This window comes from Trypanosoma melophagium (assembly GCF_022059095.1).
Source record: "Trypanosoma melophagium isolate St. Kilda chromosome Unknown ctg24segment1, whole genome shotgun sequence".
NCBI classification, from domain to species: Eukaryota; Euglenozoa; class Kinetoplastea; order Trypanosomatida; family Trypanosomatidae; genus Trypanosoma; species Trypanosoma melophagium.
This window is the reverse complement of record NW_027125155.1, coordinates 512,142-534,789: the sequence shown is the minus strand read 5'-3', so window position 1 is coordinate 534,789 and position 22,648 is coordinate 512,142. Positions and strand designations below refer to the sequence as shown.

Below are 22,648 nucleotides of genomic sequence, written 5' to 3'. Positions count from 1 at the left end.
GTGATAATTATTGGTGACGATATCTATGCGTGAGGAGAGAGTCTACATTTGTTTGTTCACATATAGTGAACTAGTTACATACATTATTTCTCTCTTTTTTTTTTACATCTCTGAATGATAATGGAAGGTAGTCTAAAAAGAAGGAAAATACTCTCTGTATTTTACTTAAATAATTTTTTTTTATCTTTCTTTTCTTTTTTTCTTAATCTGCATTTTTCTTTTTTTTTTTTCTGCTCACACAAGTGTTTTGTGCCTTGCTATTTTGACAATCCTCACCAACTAATAATAGTTAAAAAAAAAGAACTCAGAAATATAGGATATAAGACAAAAAGAGGTTTATCTGCTGGTAGAAATGTCTGTTCGTGTACGCTTTGTGCTCAGTGGTGCCTGTCACCCGTCATACTCTGGGCGGCAGATGCAGCTGGAGGTGCCGCTCGTGCAGGCGAATGGGAATCCAACAACAACGGCGGACATTAAGGAAATGATCCGTAAAAATTGGCCTATTGATCTGCCGGAGATGCGTGATACCATCAACAGCACAGATATGAAGATACTTCGAACTGGTAATCTTCTCGCAGATGAAACTCAGCTGCAGAATATTCTCTCTCCTGCAGAAACGTACGACTGTAGCGTTTCCTCAGCGGCCCCACGAGACGGAGAAGAACCAAAGTCTGTGCTCATGCACTTAGTGTTTCAGAAGAACCAAACTACAACAAAACGCGAGAAAGAGAGCAGCAAATTATATACAGGAAAGAAAAAGGATAGTGGTCCTAGGGATAACAGCTGTTGCTGCACGATGTAGAAAAAGAAAAGAAAAGCGAATGTTCAGCATTATTACTCTGTCGTTTTTTAGTTGGTGGAACAACACGACAGGGATACCAAAAAAAGGGGTAAAAAAAAAATAAGAGCAAAAAGAAAACAAAAATACCAGGGGCGTCATGGTTTGAGTGATGAACGGCTATCATTTTTTTCTTTCCTGGGTTTCTCCCAAATAACTTTTTGGGTATATGTGTGCATCTCTCTCTTTGTGTGTGTGTGTATTATAGCTATTATTGCTATCACACCGTTTCTCAGTCGGCAGTGATTACTTTTTTCTTATCCTTTGAATTTTTCTTTTCTCTTTTGTTATTGTGGTTCTTTATTTTGCTGTATTCTTTTTCTTTTTTTATTTCCATCTTTTTTGGTTACAAGAGGTGTGCAACTTCACTTTTGACTGGAGTCCGTGCCGGAGTTATTTGCTCTCGGGAGCACGGAAGTTATGTAAAGTGCTGTGCAAACCTTCTTGCTCACCATTACCACCCTTACTACTACTACCACCATCACCGTCAACAAGATCAACAACAACAACAACAAGAACAAGAATAACGATAATGGGGGTGTAGCTAAACTTCAAAACAAAAAAAAATATCTACGCCAATAAGGTGGACAAATTTTGTTTCCTCTGAACTGAGTTGGAGAAATTTATATGGTACTTACGACTCAGTATATCTTTTTCTATATTTCCTGACACAACTTCCTCCCTTCTCTCTCTTTTTTCTTTTGTTACTTTTTTCTTCTTTGTTTCTTTGTATATATCTGCTTTGCTTGACTCTCTTGATGACGATTTTTCGTGTTTTTTTTTTTACATATACATATATATATATATTTATTTATTTAGAGGACCCGTCGATCAGCACTGGTGGCTGATGGAGGGCGACGGGGATGTCGTTCCACTCACGGCGGCTGAGAAGCAACAGGCGCTGGACGCGGTGGCGGCGATGATCGCCTCAACCATCGATGGCGCCAATTGCGCAGACGTCCACGCCGCTCTTTCCGCCACACTACAGAGTGCAGGGAACTGGCGGGAGGTCGTGCAGCAGAAGATTGATGACCGGCGCCGGCTTTCCTCCTCTTGCAATAATACCAATACCAACAATAAAAATAGTAACGGCGACGGTGATGCTTCTGTGGATGATGATAAGGAGTGGGGAATGCTATCGGATGTTGCATTACGAACAACAACGTGGGAGTGCCCAAAGTGTGGGAATAAACAGAGTGTGGTCGATGTACGCAGTTCACTGCGGCACAGCTCCACATCCGGTGCGGTGCGTGTATTGGCAGAAAACAATACTTCTTCCTGTTCCTTCTGTGAGGGAGGGGCCATGAAAAGAGGATTCTAGGTATTCAAAGGGGGTCAAGTGGGATTAGCCTTAATCCCTGCTCTCCCTTTCCCACTCCGCCACAAAAACGAAAAGAAAAATGGAGAACCTTTCTTTCTCTACTTCTATGTTACTTTTTACAAAAAAAAAATTTATTTGTCACACCCTCAAGTGTTCATCATATTATTCTTTTTCGAATTTCTTTCTACTTCTGTGCTCATATTTTGATAAATATTGTACATTATTTAGCTGTATCTTATTGTGTATCATTATTATTTTTTTTTTCGTTGCCGACATTTATTCGTTTCATTTTTCCTTATAGTGCATATTTTTTCCTCTAGGAGGGGTGGGGTTTGGGAATACGTCATTGTGCCAGAGGAATGAGTCAGAGCTCCTCATTTGAATCATCACTTGGGTCTACTCTCTCACGTGGTGACATTAGCAGAGATACGGTGCCCAATAAGCTAACCAAACTTTACCATGCTGAAGCGTACGTCAAACGTCTTCCCATTGAGATCATTCATCGCATCTTTATGGAAGTAATTGAAAGTGACAAATGCAATTTTGCGCTTATTGGTGTACTTTCATCTGTTTGTTGGCGTTGGTATTGTGCTTGTCAACACCCTGTAATGTGGGAATTTGTAGCGAAAAAAATATTTGTGGTATATCCCATCGTGCAACGACTACGCAGTGCTCCACTGGATCAGTCGGATATGCAATTGCTTAATCATATGCGGCGTTTAGGTGCCCCTGAACAGTTTATTACTCAGCACAACACAATGGAGCCACTTATTGCGCCTACTAGCCAGACTCTACGTAAAGCAATGGAAGAAGTAAAACGATATCAAGAAAGTCGTAGTTACTATGAGTATGTGCAACGACGACGTCTTTTTGTCCTTCAAATGGTTCTATCATGGATTCTTCTATCATTTTCTCTTTTTCTTGGTACAACAGTTTGCGCTATAGAGGGAATTTCTTTTGGTGATTTCTGCACACCGAGTACAGCTTTCTCCTTGTTATGGATGACTTACACTGCCATTGTAACCATCGTTATAGCCAATGTTGTAATGGAAGCACACTTTGAACCAAAACCATTATTTTGCCGTCTCCGAAAAAATAAACCGCTTATTATTCGTTCTGCCGTTGCCATTATTATTGGGCTTTGCTGCGTTGCTCTCCCAACGTTGCTAGTACAAGTGAATATTTCCCGCGAAGAACGTTTTGCGTGGTTATGGTGTGGTATCACACCAATTGTTTCACTTTGCCTTTGGCAAATATATGTGATTTTTTCTTGCATTGCCCCAGGTGTAAAAGAGCAACTAAGTGAGCAGCGAACAGGTTTTAAACTCAAAGAAATTATAATGTTTTTCTTTACCAATATACCATATGCTTTCCCTTTGCTTTTTGCAGGAACTTTATTTTGTATATTACAATATATAGAACATGGTGGAAATATTTACATGCTAGTTGGCACCATACCAGTACTTACGAGCCTTGCAGTATTAACATTGCTCTTTCTGGTTGATTTCTGCCTTACACGACGTGCAAAGGATTTAGTGACATGTTGCTGTTTGTTCCTCGCTATGCTTTCTCCACTTTCTTTAATGTGGATAGAGTTTCGTGGTCTTTGTCTTCTTCCTGTTGCTTCTGCCTCATTCGTATTTTTCTTTGCACATTTGCGGCTTATGGCATCGAAGGCATTTCGTGAATTAGTGGATGGGGCACATGTCTGCATCAGGCGGATTTGAAAGTAAACATAGTAGCCTATTAATATATAGTAATATTGCGTATGCATGATTTTTCTCCATTCCTTGCTTTCTTTTTCTCTTTTTTCATTCTCTCCCTCTCTCTTTCTCTTTCTGTGTACGTGTGTAAGAGTATGGAGAGGGAGTCAATAGAGGGAAAATGAAAAGAAAAAGCAAGCAAAAGAAACGAAGGCAGTAGAAACTACAAGGATACAAGTAGAAATAATACCCTTTTTTCCCTTGATAAGTCCCATGAAAATATTTACATCTCTTGTTTATAGTAGTTATTGTGTCATGCTGTCTTTTTTTTCTTGTTTCGTTCCTCTTTTCTATCCTATTTATTTAAATAGATTTTTCTCTGCAAACGTGGAGATAGGTTCATGTGTCAATCAGATTGTTTTTTTTTTTTTTTGCATTCACACAACGGCGACGCATCACATTTTTCTATGTTTTCCGTGTTAGCGAGGTGAAACAATATTGTGAATGTTGTCGTTTATTGCGAATAAGCTAATAATGCGATGGGTTGTAGCTGAGCTGCTGCAAAACTCTAACTGAAGAGATCTAGTGAGCGAGTAAGAGAGAACAACTGAAGGGGATACATTATTTTGTTATTTATAACCTTTTTTCTTTTTCTTCTTCTTCTTCTTTTCTTCTTTTCTTCTTTTATGAAATCATTATGATCTTTCGAAGATGCTGTGTAGCAGGGCACAGCAGATAGTCAACACGGAAGGAAAAGTAACACACGAATCACTGCTCTGGGAAGAGTTCAGCGATGATGACGGGAGTTGGACTTGAACCGCTCCGTCGGCAGCTTCAAGGTATGCGATCATGCGAGGAAGGAAGTCGAGTAGGAAATAGTTCCAACTCCATAGTTCAGCTGAACAAGTGTGAGTATGCGAATGACAATGACAATAATAATATGATGGATATACCCTCAACCGTGTCTCCATATAAACGGTGGTCGCAGAGGGATTGGGGTGATGATGTACACATACTGCACCAGCTAGAGGAACGTTTGCGCCGTCAACAAGAGAATGGTGTGAAAAGACGTGGAGAGTTGGTATATGCAGTGGGAAAGGCCCAAAGTGATGTGGAGCAACTTCACTATTATAGCGAGCAATCTCAGTTGGACTTGTCGAGACAGTTACAAGAGTTACAAGAAATACTGAGGGATGCAACAAACCTAATTGAGACTATTGCGTACCGCCCAGAGACAGGCATCAAGGAAGTATTCGTAGGAATTCACAATACGGGTCACAATTTTGTATATACTCGTGAAATAGATGCTCGCATTGTATCACGAGTAAATGAAATTCAGGGGACCCTGGACTTTATTCAGCGCAAACTTCAGTCAATCTCTCCCCAAGAGATTCCCTCAAGTGATTCCACTGCATCAGAAGTACTCTTGGCTAAAATGAGTGCAGAGCGTGAACGCGCGGATGCTGAACTTTTGAAGCTAAAAGAATCATTTGTCTCCATTGTCCAGGAGACTTTAGATAAAGTAGAGCAGTTACAAAGGGAACGTGTAGAGGCAGAAGAGCAGTGTACTCGTCTCCTAAGTTAGAGGTAAGATTCACTTGGAATGTCGTTTTTGTACAAGTTACAGTTATTTTTTTTTTTATTTTTTTTAAATAACGTCAGTGCTTTTTTTTTCCTTTCCATAACTCTTTCTGGGGAGAAGAAAGAGGCAGAGAAGGAGTATCTGTGAACCTTGATAACAGCAACTCGAAAGGGACTATTCAACTCATTTCTTATAAGAGGACATAGATAAACAAACAAAGAGAAAAACGAATAAAGATAGAGAATAATTATATATATATATATATATATAATCATTCTCATTCTCTTTTATTATTCTCTTGGGTTGCTCTTTACTATTATTATCGGCTAAACGTTTTCTCCTTCCGTTATTTTTATATTTTTAATTTGTTATTTCCTTGCTTTTCCTTCCCTTTAAAACGAAAAAAAAAAAAAGAAATATCTTCCCATGGAAGAGAGCATTATTCAAGTGCCGCTCTACACGGCAACCTCTGCTTGGAGAAAAGAGGCACAATTGCGTGGTCTGCTGCGTAATCACCCAAGTGTCATTGCTAACAGTGGACCGCTAGCAGCTCCGGGAACCGTTTTTAGTACTGCGAGGCTATCTCTACACAACAGCGAAGAGGTAATGGCGGTAGGTGTAAATCCTCTTGGTGGTAGTGGTAGTGTTGGTCTTATGTCTATTGGGAAAAAAGAGCCAACACTTGATGGGGCGATGCGAATGCGATGGTTTGATATGCCCTCTGACCTTTGTCTTAGTAGTGTAGAATGGTGTGAGCAACATGTTCTGGTTGGAAGTACCCGAGGACGCATATTTGTAGTTGAAGCAGACCCAAGTAGTGTGAATGAAAGTAGTGGATCACTTGTGCCTGTAGGATGTTTGCTCTCAAGTGAAACACAACCTCTCGTAGGAGATATTGTTGTTACCCCAAACAGCTATGCAGCATCAACACTTGTTCGAAGTGTACGATGTAATACTGGAATATGTGTTTCTAGCGTTCTTGCTGTGGTCGATAGTCGTGCTATGGTATGGGATGTGAATTCTAGTCTATATCCTGTACGTACATGGGCCCCTGATTCAGGAAAAAATAATTATAATAGTTGCAATAAGAATGACCAGCGTGATATTTTACTTTTTGCTCACTGGGCACCATCCAGCGCTGCTGTAGTGTTAACTGGAAGTTATAATGGAAACCTTGTGCTAACTGATATACGTGCAAATGAACGAGGTGCACAGAGTTTAGTTTTACCATTAAATCATGGATATAAAGCTAAATGTGCTGACTTTAATGCATTACTACCTTTTGTTGTAGCAGCTGCTTCATCAGATGGTACCCTCTCAGTATTCGATTGTAGATTTCCTATAAGTCCAGTTCGTACATTTCCATCACTACAAGGAGATATCTCTTCTATAAATTGGTTAAAACTTCATTCAGATATCCTTGCAACAGGTGGTATTGATGGTTCAGTTGCATTGTGGAATTTGCGTTTTCCACCTACATATTGTGTCGGACGGGCACAGTACAAATACCCAATTTCTGACCTTGCATCAACCCGGTCTTCAATAGAGGAACGCGTCTTTGGTGTTACAGATGGTGGTGAATTAACATTAACAGGACTTGCACAACCGGCAGTTGCCTCTCTTGCGGCATCTGTAACAGAGCGTGTAAAACAACAATCTGGTAACAATGATGTACTACATCTCCATGAACGTGAAAGAGAAGGTGAAGGTCTTCTCTATACACGGCGACTCCGTGAAGCCTATGCAATTATTACTGATTGTGCTGTGGAACGTTTTGCACGTAAAGATACTGCAATGGCGATGGCTCTTGTAGGTCTTATAGATGTTATGGTAATACAAAAGTTTGATTACAAAGCGAAAATTGAGGAGGAAAGGGTAAGACGTGATACAGGCGTTGAGGCAACATCACATTCACAAGCTTTACAGTCTTTTGAAGATATTCTTTCTCGATCAAGTGAACGTCTCTGTATGACGTTACCATTAGAAAAAATTCGTGATCTTGGAAAACCTGACTCTGAAGATTTAAAAAAACTTGAAGCACTTCGATTAAATTTGGTTTTACAACATGTATTGATTTCTGGTGATGCTGGAACAGTTATTAATAGCTTACAAATTTTTGCCGCTAATGCCGGTAATTTGGAGCTAGTAGATAGTGAAACTGCCTGTAATATTGCTACAATGTTATTAAAGAATAATTTTGCAGAAGGAGAAAAATTTGTGCGAACATTACTTTCTCTACTTATTCAACGTGATGGTACTGTGCTTGCGCGTACACTGACACGGCGTTTATTGATTGTAGTACAAGAACCTCTTCTAACAGCAGGATTACCACTCCGAAAAGCTAAACGACATGAAGATAGATTCCTTCGAAATATTTCTACAGCACATGAGGCAGTTCAAGTTCAGTTAACAATTCAAGGTATGGGAATTGAACAGTACCAAAAGGTAATTGCTACTGTTAATAGTTATCAGGGAAGATGTTTAGAAAAGGGTGAAAGTGGTATTTTTGGTTGGCTTGCGGTTAAACCTCTTCTTCTTTTCTTGAATTGTCTTACAGCAGATTCAAATTACGCTACTTTTTTCTGGGCATGTGTACAATTGATTGAAGCATTAGCTAAATGTCCAGCTGTAAGACAGGTAGAAACACTTCTTTTTCGTACTGTAGATCGTGTAAATAGTGCTGCTAATCGTATACGTGTAGAGGTGGAACGAGCTGCCAGTATATCACGATTTTCTCCACCTACATTACGGGAAGCAGCTGCATCGCTTCGAGCTGTTGCCGAATTTCTTGTTGTACTACTACGTGTTCAATTAGAATGTGAGAATGTGGCAATTGAGAGTGAGATGACAGAAATACCACCTCTCATGACACGCATTTTCGACATTCTCAGTACTGCCTCTTCCGATTTATTAGAGGCCTGGTCTTCTCTCCTTGACGCATTAGGTGAGTGTACACTTCGTGATCTCGTGCGAAAATGTTGTCTTGGTATTGTGCGGGATTTTTTCTTTAAAATTGAGGGATTAATGGCTGTTTCATCTAAGAAGGATGATGATGAGACGCTGAATGAGATTCTTGACACTTGCCAAGACTTTGTTGACAAAGTTATCAGCGGTGATCGACAGTGATATGATAATGTTGATATGCTTCGTATTTGAATTGTAGCTACCTTTTCATGATGGTTTATTTTATACCGCTTATTTCAACAAATGACGGGGTCGCTTTTTTTTCTCTCTCTCTCTTTCTTTCTATATATATGGATGGATAGATAGATAGGTGCAGATATGCTTGGGTATACGTTCACGTTGTCTGAAGAAGGGTAAAGTATTGGTGCCTTTATCTTGACACCATTTTCTTTTTTTTTGTTTTTCAATCCCTTTTAATTTTATTATTATTTCTTTTTATGCATTTTCCTCTTTCTTTTTTTCTTTCCCCCTTTTTCTGTTCTTCCTCTCCTTCTTCTTGCAAGCAGCGGTGTTCTTGGGGAGTAAGCTTCCAATAAAACGGCAGACTAGGCTAGGCGTTTCTTTTTCTTTTTTCTTTTCTCTTTTCTCAATGTGGCGGACCTTACGTGGGGCGGTCACCTCAATGCCTTGGTGTGTTCGTTTCTCTGCTGCCGCCCCCCGCGCTGTGCTGGGCTTCCGGGCCCCCGCGAACGCCGGCGCGGGCGGCGGGTCGGAACGGCGTGGACAGGCGAATCCGTACAAATCGTGGGAGCACCTCAACCACAAGTGGCTGCTGATGATGTGCGTTGGGTGCCTCGCTGGCGGTCTCGCCGCGGGGCAGGCGGTGGAGGTGGACGAAAATGCACTGCGGCCGCCTTTTGGCAAGTCCGCCGTTCTCGCAGACGCCGCCGCAACGTTTGAGTTCCGTCCGGATTTGGCGCCAACAGCACTCCGCGTCGCCTTTATTCTTGCCGCCCGCCGCGCCGGTGTTGTGGCACTCACTCCTGACGAATCGTGTGCTGCGGTCCGTGGACTCGACGATGTTGCCGGCGTTCTTCGTCACCTCGCCACGGCCCACCACATCGCCACAGAAGATGCCGCCTCTCTTCTCGCCATAGCCGCATTGAAGTTTCTCGCAGCTCCTGTGGACGCCGTGGATGCTGCATGGCGCTGGGGACGCAAAGACACAGATGAGGCTCCACCACGTAGAAATCCACCAAATGGCCAAGAATACCATACCGTACGTGATATTCTTACCTCTATAGGGGGTCTTACAGATGCAGAGTGTGTCGCACTGATGGCTTGCCACAGTGTTGGGGAGTTCCATGAGCACGTTAGCGGTATAGAGGATGTGACACATATTGGAAGCCGCTATAAACTTAGTAATGAGTATTACAGATTTCTTTTGACAAATGAAAAGCGATTCTTTGAATTGGAGGTGCCTCGAACAGAAGAGAATAAGGGAATTGAACGACTTCCCAAAGACTTTCTTTGTGTGTACGCAAAGGTAGGGAAAAAGGGCAATAAAAAACAGTGTGTTTTTAATAAACGAGAAGTGGAGGCTATATTACATAATAAAACATGGCGTGAACTGGCGGAGAAGTATGCATCAAATGAGGCGGCATGGTCAGAAGCTTTTCAATCCGCCTTTACGAAGATGATTGACAGCAACTTTTCACGTCTTCGCACCTATAATGCATCTACTGAGTGATATTGAGTCCGACCAAGGAGAAAAAAAAGACTGTGACTGGCACTGATAATGATGTTACTGAGTCTATTGTTGTTCTTCTTATTGTTGTTGTTGTTGTTCTTGTTAGCTACCGCTCAGAGATTGGTAAAAGAGAGATAATGATGGTGAAATGAACGGTATATTTGCGTCTTTCTCTAGGTCTCTCTTTCTTTCTCTTTGGGTCTCTGTGTATGTGTACTCTTTGTGATTGACAATTTGTTTATCTTTTCATCTTGATGATGAAATATTTATTTTAATTTTAATTTCGCTTCTCTCTCGTGCTACGTCATTGTTTGGTTTCTCTCTTCCTCTTTCTATTTCTCACACATCTTTACCTCTACCAAAGGGAGATGCCCGGCCGTGAAATGACTACACGCACTGTTGCCACCTCAAGAGAACGAAGACCTCCTGGGTCTCCGTTTGTAGGGGTGGTGGGTTCAGCCAGACAGAGACAAGGCAAAACGCAAGAACAACAACAACAACAACAACAACAACAGCAACCTCAACAAAAACAGAAACAGGAAGTTGTCCCTGCTTCAGCCTGTGAATCATGTCTTAAACTCTTGCAATGTTCACAGAAAGTTCGTCGTGCACTAGAAGATGTATTGAGGAATGCCAAAATGGTTTTTCTTGACGATACGCTGCATCATCAAATGGACGATGAGAGATGGCTGCGTGTATTGCGGGCTATAGGAGAGGATAAATCAACGTACTATACTAGAATGGTACCTCTTGCTTCCATTAAGTCTGCCAAAGATGGCAAGGGACTGTAAGCTGATTTATAGATTTAGATGGTTTGAAGAGGGATGAGTATCCCTAAATTTTTATTTGAAGTTTCTTCTCACCCAATTATTCACCTATGTCCTCTTTTTTTTTATAGTTCCGCAGACATAAATTAATACTCTTACAAATCTTTCAGAGTTGCCTTGAAAAAGGAAACAAGAAGAGAAACTAAAATAAATGTACATTTATGTATTCTTAGAGCTGTTCCCTGCTATTTCTTTCAATACTCCTCTCATATTCTCTTTGTTTTTTCCGAGTAGCATAAAAATATATAAATTTTGCAGGAACACAACAAGTGAGGCGAACAATCCTCAAAGAAACCCCCCAAAAAGCACAATAGTAATAATAATATAGGGACATACACGCATTTTCAATTTGAGGTAGCTAGATTTATTAAGTACAAAAATTTTTTCGTAGATGTCTGAACCATTTGTAGAGAAGACGCAAAAGGAACTAGGTGCCATTATCACTGTTCCCAAATTGACTGATAAACTTCTATCGCGACCGCCATTTCGCTTTCTCCATGATATTGTAATAAGCTTTATGAAGGCAACATCGTTTCCAGAGGGACTTTACCCCGAGGAAATGCTTGACAGCAGCAACGCTACCGATAAGGAAAAGAAAATACAATTCCTTTCGCTTCTTATTTCTGCTGTTGAGGCTGCGACAGGACAAAAGGTCTCGGCGCAGCCGTCAAAGATTGTCGCCGGTCAAGAAGCAGACAAAACAAACGAGTTGCTGCAACTCCTCGCCTCTTGCGCTGCACTTTCGGCAGACAAGAAAGCTGCTGCTGTAAAGATGGTAAAAGGCGGTGCTCCGGCTTCTTCTCCTACCAATGGTCGAGGTAGCAGTGCCACTGAACCTTCTGCTTCAACTGCGGCAGCACAGAAAGCAGAAGGCAGTAAAGATGACAAGGATCGAAAGGAGGAAGAGAGACGAAAACGAAAAGAGGAAGAGAAACGTGAGGCAGAAGAAAAAAAGAAGCGCAAGAAGGAAGCGGAGGCTGCCGCTGCTGCTGCAGAAATGCAACAGCAACAACGAGAGGATGAAAAGTCTGCCGCTAATCGTCGTGATAGTGGTGAGAAAAGGAAGTCGAAGAAGGACGAAATATCTTCTTTAAGAGCAGATGATGCAAAGAAGGATGATGATGAGAGTAGGAAGAGACGAAAAGAGACAGAGGATAAGACTCCAAATGCAGATACTGAGGAACGCCGCAAACGGCATGAAGAGAAGCGAAGACGTGAAAAGGAGTTAGCGGCTGCAACAGGAGGGGCAACAGGAAAAGAGGAAGCCGTACCCCTTGAGGAAAGCAGCAGTCCACTAACACGACCTACGCGTACGGAGACGCGTCCCTCTGCTTCGGCGGGCAAAGCTCCGCCCCGCACGAAGCCAACACACGAGGTGGTTGAGGGTGGCACGGCGAGCTCCACTGTTGTGGCTGATGTGATTCGTGAGAGCAAGCGCTCTGCTGGCAAGACGCCTGGATCTGCATCTGTGGCCGATGATGAGGTTGACGCGAATGACTGGATGCGAGTGGCGGAGCAGCAGGAGGCGAAGCCGGCGAGCGGTGGGACGGGCGACGACGCTGCGGGGCTGGAGGGCGAGGCGAGGGGTTATTTGGGGCAGCAGGCGCTGAAGGCAAAGCGAGAACAGGAGGAGGCCGCCCGCCTGGCGAAGGAGGCGGCTGCCCGGACACCCGGCGCGGACGGCGGTACGGGGATTGTGATTCACAGCACACGAGGAGGTCGCAGCGGGGCGGCGATGGCAGAGAGCGAACTCAGCAAACTGCGGGAGCAGCTGCAGTTGTTGACAAAAGCATCCAACCCACTCGGCAGGTTGCTTGAGGCTATCTACGACGATATCGACACTATGGCAAGGGAACTCGAGATGTGGCGCTCCGAGGCGCGAAGTCAAGCGCTTGCAGCAGCCGACGCCAGACGGCAGACAACAGAGAGTCTGCAGGAAGTGCATGCACAGCTTCAAAACCTAGAAGATGCCATAAACGATCAGATTCTTAAGACACAGAATATACGTCGCAATGTGATCAACAATGATAACACCATCGCTGGAATGGTCCGTATGATTGTAAACCCTGATATGGGAAAACGGTAGTATATATATTTATTTCTGTAGTTATTTATTTCTAACTGCGTTTCTGTTTATCTGTCTGTCTGTCTGTGTTTGTGGGTGTGTCTATATTCAACCCTCCAGCCACCTAATGTAGAGTGAGAAAATGAGGAAAAAGGGAGTCTGTAAAGGAGTGATCGTTGAAAGCAAATGAATAAGGGAAGAAAAAAAAGAAAGAAGAAGCAACGTAGTCATAGAAAAAAAAAAGAGGGTAGTTGAACCGCAAGGTGGCGCCTTTTTCTTTGTTTCTTTTTTTCCTTATATTATTCACTATTTCTTTATTTTTCCTTTCTGTTCCCATTTTTTTTTTTTTTTTTTTTTTGCTTTCAGTCATCGTGATTTGCGGATGCAGTTGTTTATTGTTTTTTCTTTTCCCCGTTTTCTCTGTACTGATCTTTTTCTTTTTGTCTTTACTGCTCCTGTATTGTATTTCTGCCCAACTTCTCTCAGTCTTTACTTTGCTGGTTTCTCGTCGCGTAGTGCATCAACCAGCGGAACATAAGGAAACAAAACAAAACAAAAAAAAAGAAACGCTGTTTGAAGTGACTGACGAGTCGAGAATAGGGAAGCAGAAGAAAACAAATAAAATAAGGGCTGGAGAGAGAGAGAGAGAGAGAGAGAAACATCGAATACAATTAGCCAAAGGGAGAAAAAGGGAGCCAAAGCACGCAAAGAGCGAAGGGGCCAGTGACATAAGGGCACACAATACTCATTTCATCTCTTTCTTTCTCCTATTGTATATAATATTCTCTGTGGATCAGTACTTCTGTCTCTCTTTCTCTGAGAAAGAAAGAAAAAAAAAAGTAAAGGCTGGAACATTTTCAAAGTCTTCCGTTTTGTTTGTAGAGCGTATTACAGCGGGGGATAGGAACAAAAGAAAAAAAAAACGAAGCAAGTAAATACAATAACAACAAGAAGAACAACATCTAGGTAGATATACACATATACGGAGGTATTACTTCCCTAAACATATTACACATACACAGGGATGGAAAATTACGTTCAGGTGCGTGTCTTGGGAAAGGGCAGCTTCGGTTCTGCCTGGCTCGTGCAGCGGCGCAGCGACAAGGCGCAGTTCGTCGCAAAGGAAGTGCGACTGGCTGGCATGAAGCCTGCAGAAAGGGAGAGTGCCAAACATGAGATTGACGTTTTACGGACATTGAACCATCCTAATATTACGAGATACGTTGATCACTTTGAAGACCACGGTTCACTTTTCATTGTAATGGAGTATGCCAATGGTGGAGATCTTTACACAAAGATAAAAGGTCGTAATGGTAGTAGATTCACAGAGACAGAGATATTGCATTACTTTTCTCAACTTTGTCTTGCTTTATTACATCTTCATGAGCGTCACATTCTTCATCGTGATCTCAAGACTCAAAACGTTTTTTTAACAACAGACGGTGTAGTGAAGTTAGGTGATTTTGGCATTAGTACAGTATTGCGTAATACCTTTGAGTTAAAACGAACTGTCTGTGGGACGCCATATTATTTCTCTCCTGAATTATGCCTAAACAAACCATATAATAACAAGAGTGATGTTTGGGCTCTTGGTTGCATTTTATACGAACTTACTACACTTACACACGCCTTTGATGGAGGTAATATGAAAGCTCTTGTTCAAAAAATTCTAAAAGGTGTCTACCCTCCTATTCATTCTAGCTACTCAACCAATCTGTCAAAGTTGATATCGGCTATGCTTCAGATTGATCCAAAGTTGCGCCCAAATGTTAGTCAAATTATTGCTACTCCATATATTCGTGAATCTCTTTCAAGTCTACAGAAAGTAGTGGAGGTTGCACACCACGATTGTCGTCCCTGTAGACCTTCACCCCAAAAGGAGGATCTTGCACAACCATCCAAACAAGATCTACAGATGCGTGCAGAGGAGCGACGACGTGAGGAACAGGCCAAGGCTATGAAGTTAGCCAAAGAACGACAACAACTACGAATACTAATGGAGCAACGGCAACGTGAAAATGAAGAGCGCATACGAAATATACAGGCACAACAACGACAGCAAGAGATTGAGCAAAATTTGCGAAAGAAAGAATTGGAGGCGCGAGCGCGGGAACAACGAAAGCAGGTAGAGAAACGGGCCAAAGCACAAGCTCTTATCCAGAAACAACGGGAAGAAGAGTGGGAGCGCAACATGAGAGAACATGCGGAGGTGATAAAGCGTAAACAACGTGAGGAGGAACGTCTTGCGCGTGAGAAAGCGGAGCAGGAGGCACTTCGTGAAAGGTTGTTTAATAACAAAAATGAAAATAAAAATAGCCCTATGAATCATCTTCAAAACCTTAATCATAACAATGATGAAAAACCAAAAGATCAAGTGGCTCCGTCAGCAACCGAAGCTGCAGAGTTGTACCGTGAGATGCGTAGACAAGCCGCAATAAATAAACAACGCATGTTAGAAGATATGAGAGCACCTTCTGGTCATGTAGGTCCAGTAGTCGTAGCGGGTGTGGAAAAAAAATCACCGCAACTACCACATGCTGTTGTGAACCCGAAACCACAACGTTCCAATTCTTTGGGAAAAATGTCACCGGAAGAAGCTGAAGAAGCGCGACGACAAGCTTTCTGGCAAATGCGACGTGAAGCACAAGAGAACAAGCGACGTGCACTTGGATTAGATAATGCGCCAGCGGAGGTACCTGCGAAAGGGGAAGTATTATTTCCGCATCATGGGAAGCCTTACCAGCCGCCGCAACCGGTACAAAAAGAAGAAGAACAAAAAAGGCCCAAATTGCAGGTACAGGCACAGGTACCCCCACAGAAAGGGGGAGATTGGACGAAAGAAACTCCATCTATCATATACGTGAAACGAACATCAGTAGGAGGAGGGATACCAGCAACACCTCCTGCGTTAGGTGGTGAAGTTAATAATGGTAAAGACATTCGAGATGATGTATCTACACCGTCAGGGGACGCCTGTGGGGTACAGAAGCGGGAGGATGACTATAATGCACTACAGACGGTTATCGATGATGCATTAATGCAAGATGGTAAAGGTGCTGGTGCGGAGGATTTTAGTGATGAAGCTTTCCCTGAAACAGATCTCACAAAGTTTATGTTAGACGGACAAACACTGGTGCTACCAAATGTTCAGGCAACCGACCCGCTTATGCACCGCATTGAGTCACTGCGTCTGTTTTTGGAAGGTAAATTGGGCGAACGTTCACTGGTGGGATGTTACAGACAGATGAATAATATCGCCACAGATGATGATGAAGCAATGCATCGTGTGGCAAATATATTGCCTGAAGAGCATCAAAAATACATTCCACTGATCGCGCAGTTAATTGTGTGCGAAGATGCATTTAACCGCCAACTTGTTCAGTAGCGATGTTCTGTGCCAGTTTTTTTTTTTTCTTTTACCCTTTTACCACGATTGGTGGTTTTTATTACCATTTTCGTAGCCCTTTGTTTCTTTTTTCTTTTGTTTTGTTTTTATTTCTCTCTTTTTTTTTTCTCTTGTGATTATTTGGCCTTGTCTTAGTGTACGAGTAAGGTGTTTGTGATGGTGTACAGATCAAGGGTTTGTGGTGTTTGTATGTGTGTTCTTTCTTTGTTTCTGTTCTCTCTCTCTCTCTCTGTGTATGTGTCTGATTATGTCTCCATCTAAAGTGGAGTGAATGGTTGAGATATGATAAAGCTACTAGAAGGAAGAGCAAAAATGAAGAATTTTTTCTTTTTTGCTCTCAAGCATCTAAAGAGATGCGCTGCTCTTACGGAGTTCTCATTTGGAAATTTCCCTGCTTTTTTTCTTCTTGCTTGGGATTTTGCTTTCCTCCTTCTCTTTTTCACACACACACACACACACACAGAGACACGGAGAGACACATAGACAAACAGGAAGAAGTGCAAAAGAGAAAGAAACTGATTTTGCACAGGTGGGTTGTTGTTCTTATTGTTGCTTTTCATCATTTTCTTCTTCCCTTATTCCTATTTCATGTCCGTGCTTTCTGGCATTCAATGTGAATGAGACCGATGAAAAAATTTTTTTTCTGTGTAGTGATGAAATTATTTTGCTGACTTGCTACCATGTCCTGTAACTTGCATTTCAGCCACGCTTGCTGTTTTCTTCTTCTTTTATTTGTCTGTTTCTTTATCTCTTTCTTTCTCATTTTTCGTTCTTTTTGTGTAATGAGTCTTGCACTGAGAGAGTGATACTGTACGCGTGTGAGAAAATAGCAAGGTGCTTTGGATTATGTTTATGTTTTTTATGATGATACGGGTGTGGTGTATATGTTGCCTGAGTTACGAGTATCTTTGTATTTATTGGTGACTTCCCTTTACCATCTATGTATTCCTGCGCTGACCTCTTCTCTTTTTGTGTTTATATTTTTTTTGTTTTGTTTTTACCCTTTGCAACAAGAAAAACAAAAGAAAAACAGGAGTACCGCTACACTGTACATATATATATATATCCCTACCGGTCTGTTAATAATTCTTTTAGTTGTATAGGTGACTCTCTTCTTTCTCTTTATTTTTAAAGATATTTTTTCCCGTCAGCTATAATATATTTATATATAAATATCTCTGCAGATGCGCAGTGGTATGAGCGGTGGACTACGCCGCAGCGGTGTGTTGTTGTCGGGCCGGCCGTACGACGCGGTGGTGGTGGGTGGCGGTCTCGCCGGTTGTCTCATCGCCGGCCGCCTCGGACTCGAAAATGTCCGCACCGCCGTCGTCGAGGAGGGCGCCGACATCCGCCAGCAGCCGCGGTGGCACCGGGAGATCGCCTGCAGTCTTTTGGCCCACCGATTCGCACGCCGGGCGTATGAGAGCCACACGAACATCACATCCCCGCAGCGTACACACCGCAGTGGCGAGGCGGCCGTGCCGGTGATGATTCCAACACCGCGTGTGTTGGGCGGCGGCGGTGTGATGGGCGGTCGCTCGTGGAATCTCGGCGATCAAAACGACTGGGATGGCGCCGCGTGGAGCTTCCGTGATGAGTTGTTACCGCGTGTGCAGAAACTGGAGAACTTGGAAGTGTCAGCACCCCACCGTGGGAGACGTGGAAAGTTTTTTATTTCCCGACCACAAGCCCTTTCACCCTTCTTCCGTGTCTTTTGTGAAGCCATGTCAAAGGACACCGCACTCATCAGCGATTTTAATAAAAAGGAGTACCACATGAAGACAGGATGTGGAAGAGCAGAAATTTTTGTTGATTACCGCTCTGGCATCGCTAACACAACGTTAAAGAGTTACCTAATGGATACCATCGCTCTTAAACGACCAATAGAGGTGATATGTAATGCTCGTGTGTTTGGGATTAGCGCAAAAGAAGGTGATAAGTCTACCGCTACAGGGGTTTCATATGTAACATCAGATGGTCGTACAGAGCATATTGAGGCAAATACTGTTGTTCTTTGTGCTGGTGGTATTGGTACACCACGTTTACTTGCCGCTTCTCAGGGAACCCTCGCAATTGATCCAAAAGTGGGTACAAATTTTTGGGATACACCACAGGTTAAAATACAGTTCCGCACTCGTATGTCACTAAGTCATAACTGTTTTATGGAACCACTTGTACAAATGTTTCTTGGTTTAAATGTCAAGTATGGAAGACCCTTACACGCCCTCTGCTCTGCATATGACGATATGATATGTTATTGGTCCAGTACCGGTCAACAAAAACCTAATGTAAAATTTATTTTTCAACCTTTTACGATGAATAATGATGGATCTATTCCAGAAGGAGTTCAACATGGAGTTCAAATCATTGCGCAATTGACACAACCCAAGAGTCGTGGCTGTATTAAAGCAGATGGTACGATTGACCCTCAATATTTAATGCACCCAGAGGATGAACAAGCCCTCTGTAAAGCAGTAGCACGTGTAAAGGAATTAACAAAAATGCTTCCCCTATCAAATGTTTTTATCGATATGGTGGGAGAGCGTTTTGAGTCTGCTGGTATCTACGGGGGAGGATCACTCCCTGTGCTTGACCCTCGCAAATTCCTTGTGAAGAATACCACAAACCTTTACGTATGCGATGAGAGTGTACTTCACGCCCCACTGATGGGTGACTCACTACCATACATATTAGCACTAGGGGAAATGTTTGCCGATGAGTTTCTACACAGGTCGGATGTTCGCCAAAAGAGCGGGACTACTATGCAGGGAAAGAATGAGGCACGCATTATCTACTAAAGAAATAAAGGTTAGGATGTAAACACGTATCGCAACTTTTTATTTGTTATATTTCTCTCTCTCTCTCTCTCTTTCTCTCGCTCGCTCCTTTCAATTTTTTTTCTGAATGTTGTCAACACTCTTTAGTAGTATAAGAAAAGAGGAGGAAGAGGAAAAGGAAGAAGAAGAGTACGGGAAAAAAAAGGAAAAAAAAGGATCTATAGTAGCATCCTTTCTTTCTTTATGTGGTGCTCACTTACTCACACTTGTGCCTCCACAATCGGAATGAAAATGCTAATCTGCTTCTTTTTTATTTTTTATTTTCAGCTTGATGGTGATGTTGTTGTTGTTATGGTTACGGTTGTTATTGCTGTTGTCGGAATATTTATGGTCTTCTCGCATTTAACGTTTATTGAATAACATCGGACTGAATTATCTGTTTTGTTTCTCCTGATCTCTCTATATGGCTTTTTTTTTCTTTGGTTTAATGGCTTATTTGCATTTATTATGTTTCTTTGGTATATCTCTTGTTTTCTGTGGAATTTACGTGTTTCTTGTTTTTTTCTTTCTCTCTCTCTCTGTGATTTTATTTCGCTGAAGGGAAAGTTTTTCTGTGCCAAGATCAACGTTAGAAGCCGTTAGTTTTTTTTCTTTACCATTCACCCTTCGAAACAAGTAGAAGAGGACAAAACAAAAAAAAGAGGAAGAAAAATCAAGAAACAGCAGAAAGTCTTCAAGAAAGTATAAGCAAATAAGGAACTGTAAACAGTAAGAAAGTAAATAAAAAAGAAAAAGAAATCTGCGAAAAGGGAAAAAAAGAGACGTCGAGCGTCTGAATTAGAAAAAAATCTTCAATTAATAATAACTGAAGCAAAGTAAAACAAAAAAAAGTAGAAAAAAAAACAACAACAACATTAACGATAGGAAGAGTTTCATACAGAAAAGAGAAAGAAGAAAAAAGACGAACATAGAGCAGGATCAAAGGAAGTACACACACGCATACACAGACTCACAGGCATACAATCTACCTATATATTCATAAAGAAAGGTATATATTTCTTTTTATATTGCTGTGTAGTTACTTTTTCTTTGTCAGTGTTATTGTTCGTGTTTCTGTAAAACAATTTTTGTATGGCGGAAGTTAACACGACGGCAGCAGCATCATCGTGCTCCTCGTCGACGAACAATGCGACGCCGGCGCAGGCGAGTGTCAACTGCCGTGAGACGAACACCGCCACCGTAATCGGCGGAAGTGGTGGCAACAACCGCAAAACATTCATCATTCCCAAGTTGGACGAAAAACAGTTGGAAATAAAATTCCCGGATAATCAAAACAGTGGTTCTACCTTTGTTGTTGCAGAGGGCGGCCCCAGCAATACCACGACGGAGATAAACTGTGTTCCGCTGAACTCGAATGCCTCTGCGTTTGTCATTGGCGCAGGAAGTTTATACGCTAATGCGAATGTGCTTGTCGATAGTCCCCCCTCCAACTCCGCCTATCTCTCCTTATTGCAGCAACAGAGTCTCCAGTATCAAATGCATCAACTTTCTTCTGCCGAGCAAGAACTCTATCTTACGCGTGAGATGCTGCAGCAGTGCCCGCATCCCGTGTTGGTGATGGTCTTGTCATCTCTCCTTGAAGAGAATCCCGCCATTTGTCCGTTTGTGCGGCAGCGGTGTGAACGGGCAGCGGTGATTTTATCACAACAGCAACAGGCCGCCGCCGCAATGGCCGCCGCCGCCGCTGCTGCTAACAACAACAACAACAGCAACAACAACAATGGTGTGAACAGCAATAACAATAACAGCAACACCAATAACAATGGCAATAATGGACGTTACAATGCACCGTGGGGGTCACACACGGTAGCGACAAGTAGTTACGAAAGTCCGCGGCCCGCCGCTTCATACACGTCGAGTGCATCGCCGCACGCCGGTGGTACTCGCAAGGGACGCGGCAATCGTTCACGCGAAGAGGGCGTGTGCAGTGTGCACAACAGCGTGCGCTCTATGAATCACCTGCAGCTCAACAAGCAGACAGGACTGCACGAGTGTGTGCATGGCTTCCATTGTCTTGAGGACGGCGGGTCGGCGGCGGTAACACCTTCAAACTTCAACAATAGCGCAGCCTCACCATCACACACGAAGATTTCATTAGCGCCATCAAGAGATAACCACAGCAACACAAATTACAGTAACGGCAGCACACCCGCTATTAAGAGTAACAGTAATAGCAATATAAATCTTCACGGCGCCAATAATAGCATTAATCACAGTCATGGTAATAATATTCATAATAATCATAGTCATATCATTATCACCAGCAACAATAATAACAATACCAACACTCGAAACCATATCAATAGGGGGAGTAAGTTTGGAAGCAATGTCAAGAGTCATGGTGAATGTGGTGAACATACAGTTGTGCAGGAGGAGAGAAGCACCACTTTATTTCAAGTACTAAATGATTCAGCTGATACGAACTCTGGGTTTGATGTTCTGAACTCTATATTGCAAAGTGTGCGAGAAATTGCAGAAGAGGAGGGAAACCTAGATGAACCAGTAAGATAAAAGAAAATCTGTGAAATGTGAGTTGAAATAAATGGAGTGAGTTTTAGTTGTAAAAGCAAACTTTCGATGTTAAATATTTTTCACTTATAATTGATTACAGTATGTCTTTCCCTCCATCAACATTTATATCTATGTATGCATTCATATGCTTCTTATTATTGTTTTCTTTTTTTTTTTCGCCTATTGCCTGTGCATTTCAGCTGCCTTTCTTCGCCCACCCCCCTTCACACCCACACAGTGCATATGTCCCCACTCGTGTCTGTTGGTTCTCAGACCAGCGAAAAAGCAACGAAAACCAAAACAGAAAAAAAATACATTAAAAAGTAAAAAAAAAGATGCATTACGATGAAGAAGTTACTGCAATAAAATAAACTACAAGAGGGATATGAATAAATAAAATTAACGCAAAGAGAATTATATATATATATATATATATATATATATAGATATATAGATATACGTGAAAGGAGCACATACCAATATTGCTGCTATTAAGTAGCTAGAGTTTCCCTTCTCAGTACTTTGGATTTTTCTTCCCATTCATTTCTCTCTAATTGTGGTTTTATGAGAAAACAAAGAGTGTTTTTTTTTTTTTTTGAAAAAAAAAGGAGAGAGATTTACGGTTACTTACCATAAACGGCAGCTGCCGTTGCCAAGGCGAAGCAAATAAAATTGAAAGGAAAAAAAACCGTGTGAAAAATATTAAAGCAAAGAAGAAAGTAACCCTACTAAGAAATATGTACGTGAACAAAAAAAAAGGACGGTGAAAGTCAATAAAGGTGTACACATTATCCACGGTGGGTAAACGAAAAACGATAACAACAGCAAATTCCTGTTGAGAGATGCACACGGGCACAGAGATTCATGCTAACATGAAGATCAATAAGGTGAATGTGATTGGAAG

At 42.0% G+C, this 22,648-nt stretch overlaps 11 protein-coding genes across 11 annotated transcripts; all 11 read left to right on the top strand.

The window, feature by feature from the left end:
- Positions 1-352: 352 nt before the first annotated feature.
- On the top strand, positions 353-802 carry LSM04_004713 (UBL3-like; the record flags this gene model as incomplete). Its single annotated transcript, XM_067330104.1, has 1 exon — positions 353-802. One exon carries the CDS (start codon positions 353-355, stop codon positions 800-802), a length of 450 nt encoding a protein of 149 aa, XP_067191189.1.
- Positions 803-1,685: 883 nt separating this feature from the next.
- LSM04_006774 (uncharacterized protein) lies at positions 1,686-2,159 on the top strand (the record flags this gene model as incomplete). The annotated part of the gene is made up of 1 exon (XM_067330103.1): positions 1,686-2,159. The coding sequence occupies one exon, from the start codon at positions 1,686-1,688 to the stop codon at positions 2,157-2,159; it is 474 nt and encodes a 157-aa protein (XP_067191252.1).
- Positions 2,160-2,518: 359 nt separating this feature from the next.
- Positions 2,519-3,886, top strand: LSM04_004178 (F-box domain; the record flags this gene model as incomplete). Its single annotated transcript, XM_067330102.1, has 1 exon — positions 2,519-3,886. One exon carries the CDS (start codon positions 2,519-2,521, stop codon positions 3,884-3,886), a length of 1,368 nt encoding a protein of 455 aa, XP_067191167.1.
- A 769-nt stretch (positions 3,887-4,655) lies between these two features.
- LSM04_008897 (uncharacterized protein) lies at positions 4,656-5,447 on the top strand (the record flags this gene model as incomplete). Its single annotated transcript, XM_067330100.1, has 1 exon — positions 4,656-5,447. The coding sequence occupies one exon, from the start codon at positions 4,656-4,658 to the stop codon at positions 5,445-5,447; it is 792 nt and encodes a 263-aa protein (XP_067191306.1).
- Positions 5,448-5,870: 423 nt separating this feature from the next.
- LSM04_007235 (uncharacterized protein) lies at positions 5,871-8,570 on the top strand (the record flags this gene model as incomplete). The annotated part of the gene is made up of 1 exon (XM_067330099.1): positions 5,871-8,570. The coding sequence occupies one exon, from the start codon at positions 5,871-5,873 to the stop codon at positions 8,568-8,570; it is 2,700 nt and encodes an 899-aa protein (XP_067191261.1).
- A 427-nt stretch (positions 8,571-8,997) lies between these two features.
- Positions 8,998-10,098, top strand: LSM04_004485 (hem peroxidase; the record flags this gene model as incomplete). Its single annotated transcript, XM_067330098.1, has 1 exon — positions 8,998-10,098. One exon carries the CDS (start codon positions 8,998-9,000, stop codon positions 10,096-10,098), a length of 1,101 nt encoding a protein of 366 aa, XP_067191174.1.
- Positions 10,099-10,466: 368 nt separating this feature from the next.
- On the top strand, positions 10,467-10,889 carry LSM04_008338 (uncharacterized protein; the record flags this gene model as incomplete). Its single annotated transcript, XM_067330097.1, has 1 exon — positions 10,467-10,889. The coding sequence occupies one exon, from the start codon at positions 10,467-10,469 to the stop codon at positions 10,887-10,889; it is 423 nt and encodes a 140-aa protein (XP_067191290.1).
- Positions 10,890-11,316: 427 nt separating this feature from the next.
- Positions 11,317-13,011, top strand: LSM04_005536 (TRAF3-interacting protein 1; the record flags this gene model as incomplete). The annotated part of the gene is made up of 1 exon (XM_067330096.1): positions 11,317-13,011. One exon carries the CDS (start codon positions 11,317-11,319, stop codon positions 13,009-13,011), a length of 1,695 nt encoding a protein of 564 aa, XP_067191220.1.
- A 1,003-nt stretch (positions 13,012-14,014) lies between these two features.
- Positions 14,015-16,375, top strand: LSM04_004343 (Protein kinase domain; the record flags this gene model as incomplete). The annotated part of the gene is made up of 1 exon (XM_067330095.1): positions 14,015-16,375. The coding sequence occupies one exon, from the start codon at positions 14,015-14,017 to the stop codon at positions 16,373-16,375; it is 2,361 nt and encodes a 786-aa protein (XP_067191172.1).
- A 1,205-nt stretch (positions 16,376-17,580) lies between these two features.
- Positions 17,581-19,194, top strand: LSM04_007036 (Glucose-methanol-choline oxidoreductase; the record flags this gene model as incomplete). Its single annotated transcript, XM_067330094.1, has 1 exon — positions 17,581-19,194. The coding sequence occupies one exon, from the start codon at positions 17,581-17,583 to the stop codon at positions 19,192-19,194; it is 1,614 nt and encodes a 537-aa protein (XP_067191256.1).
- Positions 19,195-20,304: 1,110 nt separating this feature from the next.
- On the top strand, positions 20,305-21,744 carry LSM04_004984 (uncharacterized protein; the record flags this gene model as incomplete). The annotated part of the gene is made up of 1 exon (XM_067330093.1): positions 20,305-21,744. The coding sequence occupies one exon, from the start codon at positions 20,305-20,307 to the stop codon at positions 21,742-21,744; it is 1,440 nt and encodes a 479-aa protein (XP_067191201.1).
- Positions 21,745-22,648: the final 904 nt, after the last annotated feature.